Source organism: Urocitellus parryii, chromosome 13 (genome assembly GCF_045843805.1).
Source record: "Urocitellus parryii isolate mUroPar1 chromosome 13, mUroPar1.hap1, whole genome shotgun sequence".
NCBI lineage: Eukaryota > Metazoa > Chordata > Mammalia > Rodentia > Sciuridae > Urocitellus > Urocitellus parryii.
In genome coordinates this window covers 7511602-7526727 of record NC_135543.1, presented here as the reverse complement: position 1 = coordinate 7526727, position 15126 = coordinate 7511602, and the positions used below count along the sequence as shown (strand labels likewise).

The 15126-nt window shown below is 33.9% G+C and overlaps 1 protein-coding gene across 1 annotated transcript in view; it reads right to left on the bottom strand.

The window, feature by feature from the left end:
* Rttn (rotatin) overlaps positions 1–15126 on the bottom strand; it is a 168854-nt gene that overhangs the window by 80388 nt on the left and 73340 nt on the right. Inside the window, exons 27-30 of the mRNA XM_026388674.2 lie at positions 8787–8941; positions 7676–7895; positions 3151–3279; positions 2340–2450 (exon numbers count right to left, since the gene is read on the bottom strand). Coding sequence (XP_026244459.2) covers positions 2340–2450; positions 3151–3279; positions 7676–7895; positions 8787–8941 — 615 coding nt within the window. The remainder of the gene's footprint in view (positions 1–2339; positions 2451–3150; positions 3280–7675; positions 7896–8786; positions 8942–15126) is intronic.

The following is a 15126-nucleotide window of genomic DNA, read 5'->3' as shown; positions in this document are numbered from 1 at the left end:
AGGAATATGAACATGAGAGGTAATTCTGGAACAATCTCAAGACAGGAATGTAGAACACATTACTTAAAACATGTTAATGAACGAACGGTGATCCTCATTATCAAGTGGGTTGAGTAAGTGCCCTGTGAAGGCTCATATGTCAAAGGTTTGTTCCCCGGCCCATGGTGCAGTGAGGTGGTGGAAGCTTTAAGAGGTGGGGTACAGTTGAGAGTCATGCAGTCATACTGCAAGGCGCCCGTGAAGGGGACGCTGGGATCCTGCCCCTTCCTCCTTTTCTCTGTCTGCTTCCCAGCTGCCATGAGGTGAGCAGTTCTGCGCCAGCAGGCATTCTCTGCTACCTGTTCTGTCTGCCCACAGGCCTGAGAGCAATGGTTCTGAGTGCTGATGAACTGAGACATTTAAAACTATGAGGAAAAACAAACCATTCCTCTTTTAAAGCTGTTTATCTCAGATATTTGTTACAGTAATGGAAAGCTGGCTAATACAAGTAACAAAGAAACTGTTTCAAATAAGACTGAGGTGGTACAGTAGGCTTGCCATAGTACCACTTTGTTCAGGTCACATGTTGGTGTATTTCTGAATGTTTACCCAAAAATATTTTTTTAATGACAGCTAGAGTTGCAAAGCTCAACTGTATTCATGCCCTAGTGTGTTGTGGAATGTAGAACTTATGGACAATTAATTGTTATTTACGTGATACAATTTCTAAGAAGTGGCTAGGTTCCTCCTGACTGCTTATAGAAAAATCTGAAAGGAAAGAGATAATTTGAAGAAGGAATTAAGAACAGATAAGCATGGGGCTGGGGATGTGGCTCAAGCGGTAGCGCGCTCGCCTGGCATGCGTGCGGCCCGGGTTCGATCCTCAGCACCATATACCAACAAAGATGTTGTGTCCGCCGAGAACTAAAAAATAAATATTAAAAATTCTCTCTCTCTCTCTCTCTCTCTCCCTCCTCTCTCACTCTCTCTTTAAAAAAAAAAAAAAAAGAACAGATAAGCAAAAATGGACATGAATAAGAATTTAGAAAATTCTCAGCCTATCCACGGAAAAAAATGAGAAAACTTATTCTAAAGAAAACACGGCGGATGTGGCTGACCAACCATTTCATAAAGAAAACATTACGGTGATTTCGTCAGTCATCTCACAGGAAGCCAGGAATATAGATGGCACTGTATGAGCAGATACTGCCAATGTGAACTGCAGGGAACAAAGAAAGTGGGACAGATTGATGGAGGCTACTGTACATAAGAGTCTATTGGTAAATGTGTGCTATTCTTTAAGGAAAGAGAAAATGTCAAAGGTGACTCAAGAGATCATAAGGTCTGCTACTCCCACCACAGGCCAAGAGCACAATGCTATTTTCTCCTTGGTTTCAAAGAGTAGGCCTACTTCTCTGGTGTCAGTGGGCCAGGATGACCTGGCCCAGAGCCCCCGGGACTGTGGTGCTACTCTAAAGCACAACAGCATGGATGGGCCCTTACAGAGAGATGAAAGGGTGGGATCACCCAGGAGTTGTGGGGGAGTGGAGAGGCTGTCCCAGCAGCAGGGTTGTAAAGGCAGTATCAGCCTAAGGGCTTGAGCTTGGAGTTGTCTTGCCAGGTTTTGAATTTTCCTAGAACCATCACTCCTTCCTTCTTTTCTTATTTCTTCCATTGGACAGGGAATATTTATTCTACAACTAGTCTATCATCAAAGTTTAGAAGCACAAATTCATATCTAGAGAAGAATTTTTCCACAGGATGAATTAGATCTGAAGTTTCATCTGGACTTTATATAATTGACGCTGAAATGAGTTAAGATGTTGGGAGCTGTTGATAATGGAAATACTCTTGGCAAGGAAGAAGGTCATTAATTGGGGGGACAAAACTATAATGAATTGTATCTCTCCAAAACTCCTATGTTGAAGCCTTAATCCCCATGTGACTATGGCTGGAACTAGGGCAAGGTTAAATGAGATCATGGGGTGAGACCCTACTCCAACAGGATTGGTGTTTTTAAAAGAAACAGAAAAGAGTCTCCCTGCATGTATGCATCAAGGAAAGGACATGTCAACAGGCTGCAAAAGATGGTTCTCTAGAAACAAACAAACAAAAAAGACAGTAATATTTGGAGTTTGGATTTCCAGCCTCTGGAACTATGAGAAAATAAATTTTTATTACTTAAGTCACCCAATCCACAGTATTTTACAATGGCAGCTGGGAGCTAATACAGGGCTAAATAAAGCATAAAACTTGGTAACTCTAACAATACCATAATATGAATAAGCATAAACATGTATGTTTTATTTTCAATTACTTTTAATCTAAACATGATAGGCTTGGTTCTCTTTTATACTGACCTCTGGGTCCCGATCAACCCATAATGGAATCAACCAAGCCAATCCTTGTTGAGTAGGAGTCTGTTCTTCACTGAGACTACCCAAAGGTAAAAACCAAAGTGAAATCCACTCCTAGAATGAAAGAAAGGAAAACAGAATTACTTTAGGCAAGTTTAGGAAGTTTAAAATAATTCCAAATCTTTAGAAATCAAAATAAAGTAAAAATATACTTAAGACTTGGTTTCAATCCATTATTAGGCCAAAATAATGAGGGAAAAAAAAAAATCTCAGCTCCTCCTAAAAAAAACTTAACCATAAAAATTTTCCTATAAAAGCAATATTTTCTCCGTAATTTAGCCAAAATATCAAAAATGTAGCTTTCTAGCAAATGCAAATTTCAATCAAAATACATTACAGATAAAATTTAGATTTATGTTGGGCACAGTGGCGCACACCTGTAATCCCAGCTACTTGGGAGGCTGAGGCATGAAGATCACAAGTTCGAGACCAGCTTCAGGAACTTAATGAGGCCCTGAGCAATTTAGTGGAATCCTATCTCAAAATAAAAACATTAAAAAAAAAAAAAAAAGATCTAGCACCCCTGGGTTAAATCCCCAGTACCATAAATAAATAAATAAATAAATAAATTTCAGATTTACATGATATACAACTTCTAAGTAATGTCTTAGTCAAAAATCTTCTTTGTCTCCTAGAAAGAAAAGTCAAAAGAAACATTTTTTTATAGCAAGCCTATAGGCTGGAAATGTCCTAGGCATAGCACAACCCTTTTCAAGCAACTATTCACAAGTCAGGCAGCTGTTAATGCTCTCACCGAGCTCGGAGCATGGGCCATCATCTCATGGGACAAGTGAAGCAAACAAAGGACCGTGCTCTTTGTAACACCTTTTCCCATGAAGGACATCGCGTTTCCTCCACGCTCCACATAAAAAGAAGTAATGACCTGGAAGACAATGTGAACAGTTGTGTGCAAGCCTTATTTTAAATAGCATATAAAAATATCTATATAAAATTCTCCTTACTTGTCTAAATTGAACCTTAACAATAAATACTTATAATATTATTAGTTTATACATTTATAACTGGTTATGATGGTAAATTTTGTGTTATGTGTATTTTAACACAGTTAAAAATATTCCTAAACATTTTTCCCCTTGAGATTTGTACAAAAGGTATGCAGTATCCTCGTAGGATATTTTTAAGACTTAGAATATTTCTACGACATTTTTGTATTTTTTTAAGTCAAAAAGTTTATATCTTGTTAAAAGCACATATTGGAACTGCTAATTCTATAAAGCTCACTGACCAAGTCAGTTATGTTAAATTCTCTTGAATAATGGTTTAAATGTAAATAGACACTTTCCTCGCTTGTGAATGATCTTAGATATCTATTACATATTTAAGTATATACCTATTATTTAGATGACTGGTTCTCAATTGACACATTGTATCACTAACAAAAGAAATGTTTCCCCTCTAGGGGGGCATTCCCTACACAGAGGAACTGATTCAGCAAAGTCCTTCCACCTGACTTAGAAAATCCTTTGAAACATGTGGTAAAGTCTTTATGACAATTACTATATAAACGATTACTATTCCCCAAACAGGGGTTTGGTAAATATTTGTGAGCTAACTGAATAAAAAGAAACTTTGCAGTATGTCAACTTTTAAACAAATAAAGAATATTCGGTGAAAAGAAATCACATATAATTCACAAAAGTTTTATAAAAGAGAATGGTGACAATTTTCAGGCCCCAATATATTCTGATGGGAAAATGTGTGATAAATCAAAAAAACTGAAGACTACTTGTTTCTGCACTAACACAAATAAAGTATATCAATCCTTTCACCCAATATCTCTATACTTTTAGTCATCACAGAATCCTGCAATGTGAGCCATTTTATCTCAGTATCTCTTTAGGTTTCGTTTTGTTTTGTTTTGTTGTTTATTTCAAGTCATACAGTAAAAAAGACTATGCATATATACACACAAAAAAACATATATGTATGTATATGCATACATATGACTGTATACATATATTGGTAAATAATTTAGGGGCTCTGGCACAAGTTACAATTTTCACAAATCAAAAATAAAACACAACTCACCAGGGTCGTGGTTTAAAATATTTTAAAAATTTTAAAATATCCTACATGAATTCTACTATTTTTTTATTTTGGGGGGGAATTTAAAATTTTAAGTATTACATTAACAAGATGTCTGAGCAATCAAGTCATTATCATCTTTTCTCTAATTCATCACTGGAAATACCTAATATCTATGCAATAATTTTATTTCTAGTTTAAAAGTGACAAGCCAAGAACTTTGGAATTATCTCCTTTTAATCTGACCCTTTTGTCAGATCTCTGGAATTATACATCATTTATCTGATGTTAAGGATTAAATTACCATAGTTAACTTAACCATCGTAATTAATCACAATCCGTTTAAGTCTCACTTCACCACTACAAAAAAAGCAACATTTATATTCAAATTTCACTGTGCAAAACTAAAATAATCTAGAAATATGGCTCCCTTGCAATAAGTAATCAGTTTGTGTGTACCCCCCAACCCCCACCCACATCCCCCACCGCCTTTCAGTACTAGGGATTGAGCTCCCAGGGTCTCTACCACTAAGCCACTCTCCCAGTTTCCCCTCAACCCACTTCTCTTTTAGACAGGTCTTGTTAAATTGCTGAGGCTGGCCTTGACCTTGTGACCCTCCTGCTTCAGCTTCCTGAGTTGCTGGGGGATTACAGATGTACGTCACCATGTCCAACAGAATCCACTTTAATTACTAAGAAACTAAACAGCTGGACCAACAATGACTTCGCTCTGAAGTCCATGCACATACTCCTTACTTTATGCTTAAAAAGACTAATTTATTCAGTAGTACTTATTTACCTAATAAACTAAGCATAAAGTCCCAAGATTAAAAGTCACTCTGCTATAATTTCTAACAAATATGAGAGGTTTAGCTATATTATTCTCCTGTCATATAAACACAAAGACTTTCTTCACAAGATAGTTTATAAAGCATGAAATAAATTCCCATTTATACCAAATCAGGATTTGTTAGTCAAGCTTTTCATGAAACATTATAAAATAGGAACTATACTTTTTATCTATTTCTCAGAGCTCTAATAAACTGTGCTGATTTTAATGATCTCAAAGATAACTGAACTGAGAATGTGATTACTGCCTTTTACCTGTATTTCTTACCTAAACCTAAGTTCTTTTGTTCTCCAATACCACAAATGTCTCATTTTAATTTTTAGTATTTGCAATATAGCTATAATCAGAAGTCTCCCTTCTTACCCAATTTTTTTAAATAAAAGTACTTTTGATAGTTTTTAATACAAACAATACAATTCCATTTCAATTATTACTGTATATATATATATATATATATATATATATAGTATGCCATATATATAGTAGTTCCTTGAATATCCCAGATCTAAAAATAGATAAAACCCTTTTTAGAGAGATGTATTGAATAAAAGGTTCATAGAGAGATGTATTGAATAAAAGGTTCATAAATGGAGTATTTATAAATCACATTATAACTAATGCTATAAATTAGATGCCTATAGGTTGAATAACATTTTAAATGCATTAGAATGTATAATTTTTTTAAAAAACATTATAATTTTTAACTAAAATATGTTTGAAAATTCATGTATTTCTGGCCATGGACACCTGGCAGCATGGAATAAAACAATTCGTTACTATACCAACAGTATTACCTATTTCAATATTTATAATTATTTTTTTAAATAAAATCTCTTTTACTAAAGGGGCTACAGTAAATTTCATATTAAATGTTATAGTAATAAGAGTATTCAGAATTTGTAAATAAAAAAATTAACAAAAATAAACCACAAACCTAAACCAAAAAAAAAAAAAAGAGAGAGTAGGAAGATATAGATAAATTTAGTTAAAAAAAAAAATCCAGGTCTGGAATTCCACTTGCTGTAGATCAGTTTATTCACCTTTTAAAATATAACTGTACACTGCCTCCTCGAGAGTTTTTCCTAAAGTCCTAATACAGATATTGATTTCAATCTCTGGCTGTCAGTGAAGGTTAGAAGGCAAAATTAAGCTGACAGATTTGACCAATAAGAAAACAATGATCCATTTTAAGATTCAATTTATTACATAAACAGTTTGCAAGTACAGCCAAAGGTGCCACTCCCAGTGTCCCTTGTGCAAGGTGAACACTGGCACAAAGAGGCCAGACAATTGTACTGCAAGTGGCAGAGTGCTCTGTTGCTAAAAAGCCCAAGCCATGCTCTATACCCCACAGCTGTAACCCTGGGGAAGTGCGGCAAAAAGCCCAGACTTCCTCGGGCCTAGGAATAAGAAACAGGTCAGGACAGACCTCTAACACCTGATGATGGGAATGACACTCAAGCTCCTGGAAGTTCCTCACAATCCTCCATGTTCTCATGTTCCAGAGGATCAAAGGAAATTCTGCCAGATCAGCTGGGGAGAGAAGCCTTGACTATGTGGCCCAAGTGCCAAAATCCAAGATTGCCAGAGCACAGTGGCAATGCTGTCTTTCTACAGGTGGTGCACAACCACATCATTGTTGTGCTTATTACATCATATTGAAGATATTTTGAACCAAAAGATGATGAAATCAGAATATATCAGAATCCCTACAATATAATTAAGGACATGCTTAGAAGGTAATTAAAGCTGAAAATATTAGAAAACGAAGAGCTAAATACACTTCTACAATGTTGTACATATAATATCATATAAAATAATATTAAACTCCACCTACAGGCAATAAAATTAATAAATCTTATAAGCATAATGTTGAAAGAAACCACTGACACAATTTTTTTTTAAATCAAAGATTATTTTATACATAGACACACACTTAAATGGTAAAACTATCAAGAAATGCCAAGAAGTGGAGTATCCAAAAAAAATCAAAATACATTCTACAAAAGGAACAAATAGAATTCAACTGAGGAATGATGAATACTTCAGGGATGCCAGCTAAGCTGTACTTTTGGACTTGGGGGTAATCATGAGGTGTTCACTATGTGATAATTCAATGAGCTATGTATTTTCTGCATGTATTGTATTTCACAATTAAAATGATTAAACAAAGTAAATGAATAAATAAATTACCCTAATGAAAAGATTTAAAGTAAGCCTCAATTTTTCTTGATCTTCTGTACATATTTTTTATAAAATTAATTAAAATATTTAACCATTATGATGAGTTAAATAAAAATATAATGCATTTGTGCCTGGCACCTCATAAAAGCAATCAGTAAATAGTAAATAGCTGTCATTTGGGGGTGTTATTTTTACTTACCTCCAGAAGACCTGACAAGTACTTCATGCAAATATCAAGTGGCCGTGTGAGAGGAGAATGTGAGCTCCATCCCTGAAATGCGGTGAGGTGAGCCATCCCTCGTAACGTCCGCTCAAGGGAAGGCAGGCCATAGAAATGAGGAGCATCTGTGACTCGCAGGCACTGGAGCAGTTTCAGAGCCAGCTGTGTTTGGAAAACGTAAAGAAGTTCCAAGCATTTCCTATCATTTAAAGGGGGGGTGGAAATCAACCACAGAGAAAGTTATAGACTTAATGGGCTGTCCTACTGGCTGCAGGGGGTTTCCCACATATTAGAAAGGTATGAACTAGACAAAATGGCAAAAAACATTTCCTCTCAAAACAAGGCTTTGCAAGAGAAGTTTAGAGAAACTATCAACTAGAGTATGTATGCAAAATATAAGCAGCAATCACATTTAAAATACATAAATGGGTATTGGTTGTATTATCCAAGAGTGACATAAAAAATTGAAAAAAAATAATTTCACACTATAAATGAGTTTAATTTGAATATATTAAAACTATATTAAATCCTTCAGTGTCGTGAAAAACTGGTTAGTTTTTAATTGACTAAAACTTTTTTGTAGAAAAATAAAAGGAAATGAAAGCTTTTAATGACTTTAACATAATTAAGCAAGACTGTCAGAAACAGATCAATCAATAGAATATTTTCTATCAAAAAATAAAATTCTTAAAATTAAGTAGTCAAGAATGAATTCAAATATAAATTGATGATTATTAACTATACTATTACCTATTCCATTAGGCATATGATTTTAAGATCATAATTTTTATATATCTGCTATCCAATTGCTTTTAAAGTATTTTAGAAATACAAAGAACCTATACTAAAGCCTACAAGTTCAATTCCTCACAGATCAACAACAACTTAACCAAATTGACACTATTATAAATGTTCTTACTGTTTTTTAAAATGTAACACATATCAACATGCAAATAAGCAGACTAATTTTAACTATCAGTACCAAAGTATTTATATCTCCTAATTTTGAAGAAGAAGTAAATCTCTGAAAATTAGAGGAAAAATAGATTTTGAATAACTGTACCCAAACTTTCAACAATACAAATGATACCTGTCAGTAACTGCCATGAAACTGAGAAGCAAGGTATTGAAAAGTGCAATCAGTTCTTTCTGAAGCTGCTGCCTGATAGCAGTACGGATGTCATCTATTTCTTCTCTTGCCTGAGTCTCTGTCAGAACCAGCAAGTCTAAGAGTGGATTTGGGCTCTAAAAAATGAAATTTGTTAAAAATATATTTACTCTCTAAGCTATATGTTTTTCCTATAAAGGTTTTTTGTTACTACCTATGTTCTAGATGAACTAAAAAGTTTTACTATCTAATTAATAAGTAGTTATACTAGCTAATTAGTAGGTCTGGGCCTTCACTGCATCAATAAAGATGTTCTAAATTCAACAGATGTATACGTCATCTCAACAAAAAGAAAGCATGTTATGGAAAACTGAGAACAGAAAAAAACACAATGAGAGAAAATCACACATAATCACACCTCATTGGTACATACTCTCATCTGTTTCTGTAAGTAGAAATGTAAACAACCTTAATTATATATTTTAAGCAAACATGATACTAAGTGAAAAACACTATTAAAATAATCTTTTCTACTTAATGATATGATCCACATTTCTTCAAAAACTTTATTTTAATATCTGATTCCCTTTTACCTATAAAGATTTACAACCCTAATTACTATTTTCTACTTTTCTAACACAAAAATCCATAACTAATATTTGTAATAGACTAAATGTTTATTTTGTGCCTAGCACCTAATAAAAGCAATCAATAAATAGTGAATAGCTTGCTAACCTACTGAGGGAGTAGAAAATGGTGCGTTAACCAGAAGCATTAAGAGATACACAGAATATGTACTAATCACCTTAAAGTCTCTGGCACTAGGCTAAGAAAACAAGATTTCAGTTAACTTTCTGATTAAACTTCAAGATTTGCACCTTCATTTCTTTCTTAAGAAAAGGCCAAAAGACAGAAGGAAAGCCATACTGAGAGCAGAGGAAGCTCATCCTCCAAAGGCAGTTAGCATTCCATCCTGAGCATCAGGTGGTATCTCCAGTGACTATGACAGCACACAATAACAGAGAAAATACAAATGCAATCACTGCTGTTATGAAATCTGACTTCATATAAAAGAACTTAATGTAAAAAAAACTGCATTCCCTTCAGGGAGAAGAAACTTAAAACCAAAAATTATTTATATTATATATATATATATATATATATATATATATATATATATATATGTTCAATAAAGCATAATAACTATATTTAATACAATTGAGAGGTTTTGGAAAGTATGGGGAAGGATATTTGCTTTTAACTTGTTTTACCGTTTTTACATATAAGCAGTATTTTTTTGTTCAGGGCCACAGCCGAGTTGGGATGACACATGGCATTTTTGCCAGAAGTAGTAGTTGAGAGGTGATGCCAGCAAGCCATTGAGATGATAATGGTTATGTTAAGCTGTGTATTCAATTGTAATATTAGACACCTGCTGTCCACCTCCGCCTGCTACTTTGGAGTTCTCTCGGGATTCCCAGAGAGTTCCCAATGGTTGGGGAAGTGCCAGAGGAGGGATTTCTGGTTGGTGGTTCCTGGAGGAGCTGCATGGTGTTCGGGAGAGTTCCCGGGGAGCGTGTGTGGAGTGTGCTGGTGGAGTTCAGAAATAAAGTTTGTTCCTGCTTCAGTGGCTCCTGATTTGTGCCCAGCCAGACTGCGGCATTTTTTCCCAACTTTTATCTTGAGGAAGAAATGCCTTTGAAAAATTACATAAAACATAACTACAAAATCTGTTTGACATGAAAAAGAGAATCAAAATACACATTTAGTCTATCACAAATATTAATGTATTTTCTATGGTTAAATTATTCCAAAAACCTAAGACTGACTCACAATCACTCACAATCAACCCTTGGACTCCTATAAGTAATGACAAAATAAACAAATTATTTGAACTAAGATTCAAACCTCATCTTGGGAAGATTATTAATTCTATATACTGATAAAAATTAAGTAGAAGCTACTGATTAATATACTTACACAGTAGGCAAATATCTAAGATTAACAACTTTCTGCATATAATCTGCTAAGAGTTCTCCCCTTTTTTCATCTTCAATTTCCGTGTTATTAAGATTCAGTGAACCTCAGCAACATCATTTTAAAATTGGGATTAGTTACCATTCCTCAAGTACATGGAGCAGAACAGACGTCTCTGCTGCTGTCTATTGATCTCAAGTGTTTAATCATACCAGGTGTTTTTGTCTTTAGACATTAGTATTCAATCCTGATTTTAAATCAACCACTTAAGCCATCATTTTGTCACTGCTGACCTCCAAAAGGAAACAATTTCTGTAATGACAGCTCATTTCTTTATTCACACTCTGTTACCACTCATCATATCCAAGTTTACATCCATCAGCAACCTATGCCAAAAGGATCTGCAATTCCCTCAAGGAACTCTGCACACGAGTTTGTCACATGAGAGTCAGCCAAGAAAGATGTATATTACATATTTCTGAACAGCCTCAACAAAAAAAGAAAAATAATATACCACTTTTATGAATTTCCATCAAAAAACTCATTCAGGTAGGAATGATATTCAATTCACCACTTCTAGCTTTTTTTTTTATGTTAACAAAATACCATTAAGTTAAGATATAGAATAGTGGGGCAATAACTTCCTAAGGTGTCCAAGAATTACAGCATGTTTTTAATAAATAAATACTGTGATAAAACACATAAATAAAATTTTCACAAGAGTTCCTAAATCTTCCCTCAGGAAGGTAGTTGATTTTTCTTTTTGCTTTCTATTAACATTTTTTTTGAAAGAAAGGGCATTCATATCTGCATACTTTTGTTAGTTTTTGCAATCATAGCTTTTTACATATCATTTCACATATCTGTACATTCAAAACAATTTCTTTGAATATTCTATTTTATTGACTTTCTTACATAATATTTTCCTTATTTATTGTATCGATTTCACACAAAAAAAAACTTTAAAAGGAACTTAATTTTTTATTTTCAAGTTTTCTTTATCCTAACCCATCTGCAATTACACAACACTTTCTAATTTAATCTTGGTCAAGATATTTAGAAAGTAAGCCCTCCTGTTTGTAGATGGTTACTTAAGTCTGTTTGGCTCACCCTTAAAAATATTATTATTATTTATACCATTACTAACAATAAATGACAAGAAAAAATAGAAATTTTCTAAAGAAAGGCTAGACACCATATAAAGCCATGCAAACAAATTTAATTGTACCAAAAATTCTCTTTTAAAATCAACTGGTATCTTGCAAGAATTTCATTTTACTTTAATAACTACAAAAAAAATTCATACCATAAAATTCAAATCATTTAAATGTTTGGTTTTAAAAGTATTAGCAAATTTAACAAGACTGAAACCATAGCAAATATCTTTTCCATCACAATGGCATAAAACTATAAGTCAATACAAAGAGGAACTTAGGGAAATTCTCAAATTACATGGAAATTAAGCAACGTGCTCTAAACAACCAGTGTGTCAATTAAAAAAAAAAAAAAAGAAAGAAAAAGAAATAATTTAAAATATCAAGAGACAAGAAAAATGGATCCGAAATAACCCAAAACTTATGGGATATACAAAAGCAAATCTAAGAGGCAAGTTTACATCAATAAACACCTTTACATGAAAAAGATCATCTAGAATAAACATCCTTATGTTATACCTGGAGAAACAAAAAAAAAATAAGAATAAAGCTCCCAATTTTAAAAAGGTAGACCTGCTGCTCTGAAAAGCCACGTTTGCATGGTTCCTGCAGCTCCTGGGTTCAGCTCCTGCTAGGAACACCTTCCCAGCTCTGGCAGCTCTATCGTCCCAGACCCCACACTCTTCAACCGGCCATGTCGCATCATGCGTGGGCCCACCAAGCAGAGGCCGCGTGGACACCAGCTCCCAGACCACCACCAAGCACTTAGCAGAGGAGGAGGAAGTTGTGGAGGAGGCAGAGAATGGAAGAGCCACCTGCTAGTGGTAATGCTAATGAGGAAAATGGGGAGCAGGAGGCTGTGGATGAGCTGGAGGGAGAGGAGAGGATGGTGATGGCTGAGGCAGCTACAGCAAATGGGTAGCTGCAGATGACAGGGATGGTGATGTTGACACAAAGAACTGGAAGATGGATAGGACGACCAGATGGCAAAAAAGGAAAAGTTAAACTACAAATAAGAGGCTGATGTGACCTATTGCTCTCCACTTCCCATCTGTGAATCTAAATGTGGTCACCTCTGCAGAGAGGACACAGCCAGTGCCATCCTAGGATGACATATAGTCTCCACTCGACCAAAATCAATGTGAATTTGCAAGAGGAAAGGAAAGAAAGAACCAAAACTTTTTTTTAATTAAAAGTACTTTTAAGAGGGTGATGTTGGTACTTTTTATTTACATTTTAAATTTTTGTACATATCGTCAGGGGTCAGCCATTTTTAATGATCTCAGGTAACCAACCAGCCTTTGGAGTATCCTCTGTCCTACTTTGACTTTACCTGTGGTGTGGCCATGTTCATTATGATCTCAAAGAAGGGAAATAACTAAAAAAAAGCAAAAGCAACAACAACAAAATAACTTTATTCTGAGCATTCCAGTAACTTTTTTGGCATTAAATACTTTAGCTGTATTATAAGTAGTTGTTTTGTATGAGACAGTTAAAATTAAAAAGGTTTCTTTTTTCTTCCTTTCTTTCCATCTATGAAGTTGCTGTTTATGAAGTTGCTATTTATTTTTTTGGCCTGCTTGATGTATGTGTGAAACAATGTTATCTAACAATAAACCGGAATTTTATTTTACTAAGATGTTCTAACAAAAAAAAAAATAACAATAACTTTAAAAAATAAAATAAATAAAAAACAAAAAGGTAGAAAATAATAAATGACAGTAAAAGAAAAAAATGAAATAGACTAGAAAAACAATAGAAAAGATCAACAGAACTAAGTTTCTTGAAAAGATAACCTAGATGAAGACAGAACATTCAAATAAAATGAGAAATGGAAGAGCAGACACTACAACTGACAAAATAGAAATAGAAATGTATAACCAAAAAATTGGATGACCTAAAAGAAATGGATAGACACAATCTACCAAGACTGAATCATGAATAAATAGAAAAATCTAAAAATAGACTCAAACTACATAGGGCATGAAATCCGTAATAAAAAGTCTCTCATCAAAGAAAAGCCCAAGACTTGGCTTCATTGCAAAATTCTACTAAACCTGTAAAGAAAGAACACCAAGCCTTTTCAAGTTCTTCCAAAAAAATAAAGAAAAAAGAAGAGGGAATACTTCCAAACTCATTTTATAAGGCCAAAATTACCCTGATACCAAAGCAAGAAAAAGACAATAAAAGAAAATTACAGAAAATTCTTGACGAATACAGATATAAAAAATCCTCAACAAAATATTAACTAATATTAATTTGTTGAACAAATTCAATAGCACATTAAAAGGATGATCCATCATGATCAAGTGGAAATCATCCCAAGGATGTAAGGATGATTCAACACACACAAATATGAAAATGTAATAAAGCACCATTAACAGAATAAAACACAAAGTCATATGACCATCACGATAGATGCAGAAAAAGCATGACAAAATTCCACTCCCTTTTATTAAAAAAAAATTGACCTAAATTAGTTAAAGGATGCTGTACCTCAATACAATCAAGGCCACATACAAAAAACCCACAGGTATCATCATCCTCAACAATGAAAACATGAAAGTTTTTCCTCTAATATCAGGAATAAGATAGAAAATCCACCTCTTACCATTTCTATTCAACACAGAACTGGAAGCCCCAGCAAGAGCATGTAGGCAAGAGAATGAAATGAAAGGCATCCAAACTGAAAAGGAAGGAGCCTAATCATCTTTGTTTACAAAGAATTTCATCCCATATATAGAAAACACTGAGGCCTCCACCAAAGACTTTAGAACTAATAAATTCAGTAAATTTGTAGAATAAAAAAATCAACATACAAAAATAAGTAGTGTCTCTACGTGGTAATAAACAAAGAAATCAAGATAAAAATCCCATTTATAAAAAAACTACAAAAATTAATAAAATGCTTGGGAATTAATGTTGTTAAAATATCTATACTATCCAAAGTAGTCTACAGATTCAATACAACTCTATCAAAATAGAAAAAAACGATCCTAAAATTCACAAAATCCACAAAAGATGCTCAAAGGGGCAATCTACAAAATCACATGATCTAAATTCAAAATACACTACAAAGCTACAGTAATCAAAATAGCATGCTACTAGTACAAAATCAGATATACTAACCAATGAAAAAGAATAAACAGCCCTAAAATAAATCTATATATTTGCATTTAATTGATTTTTGA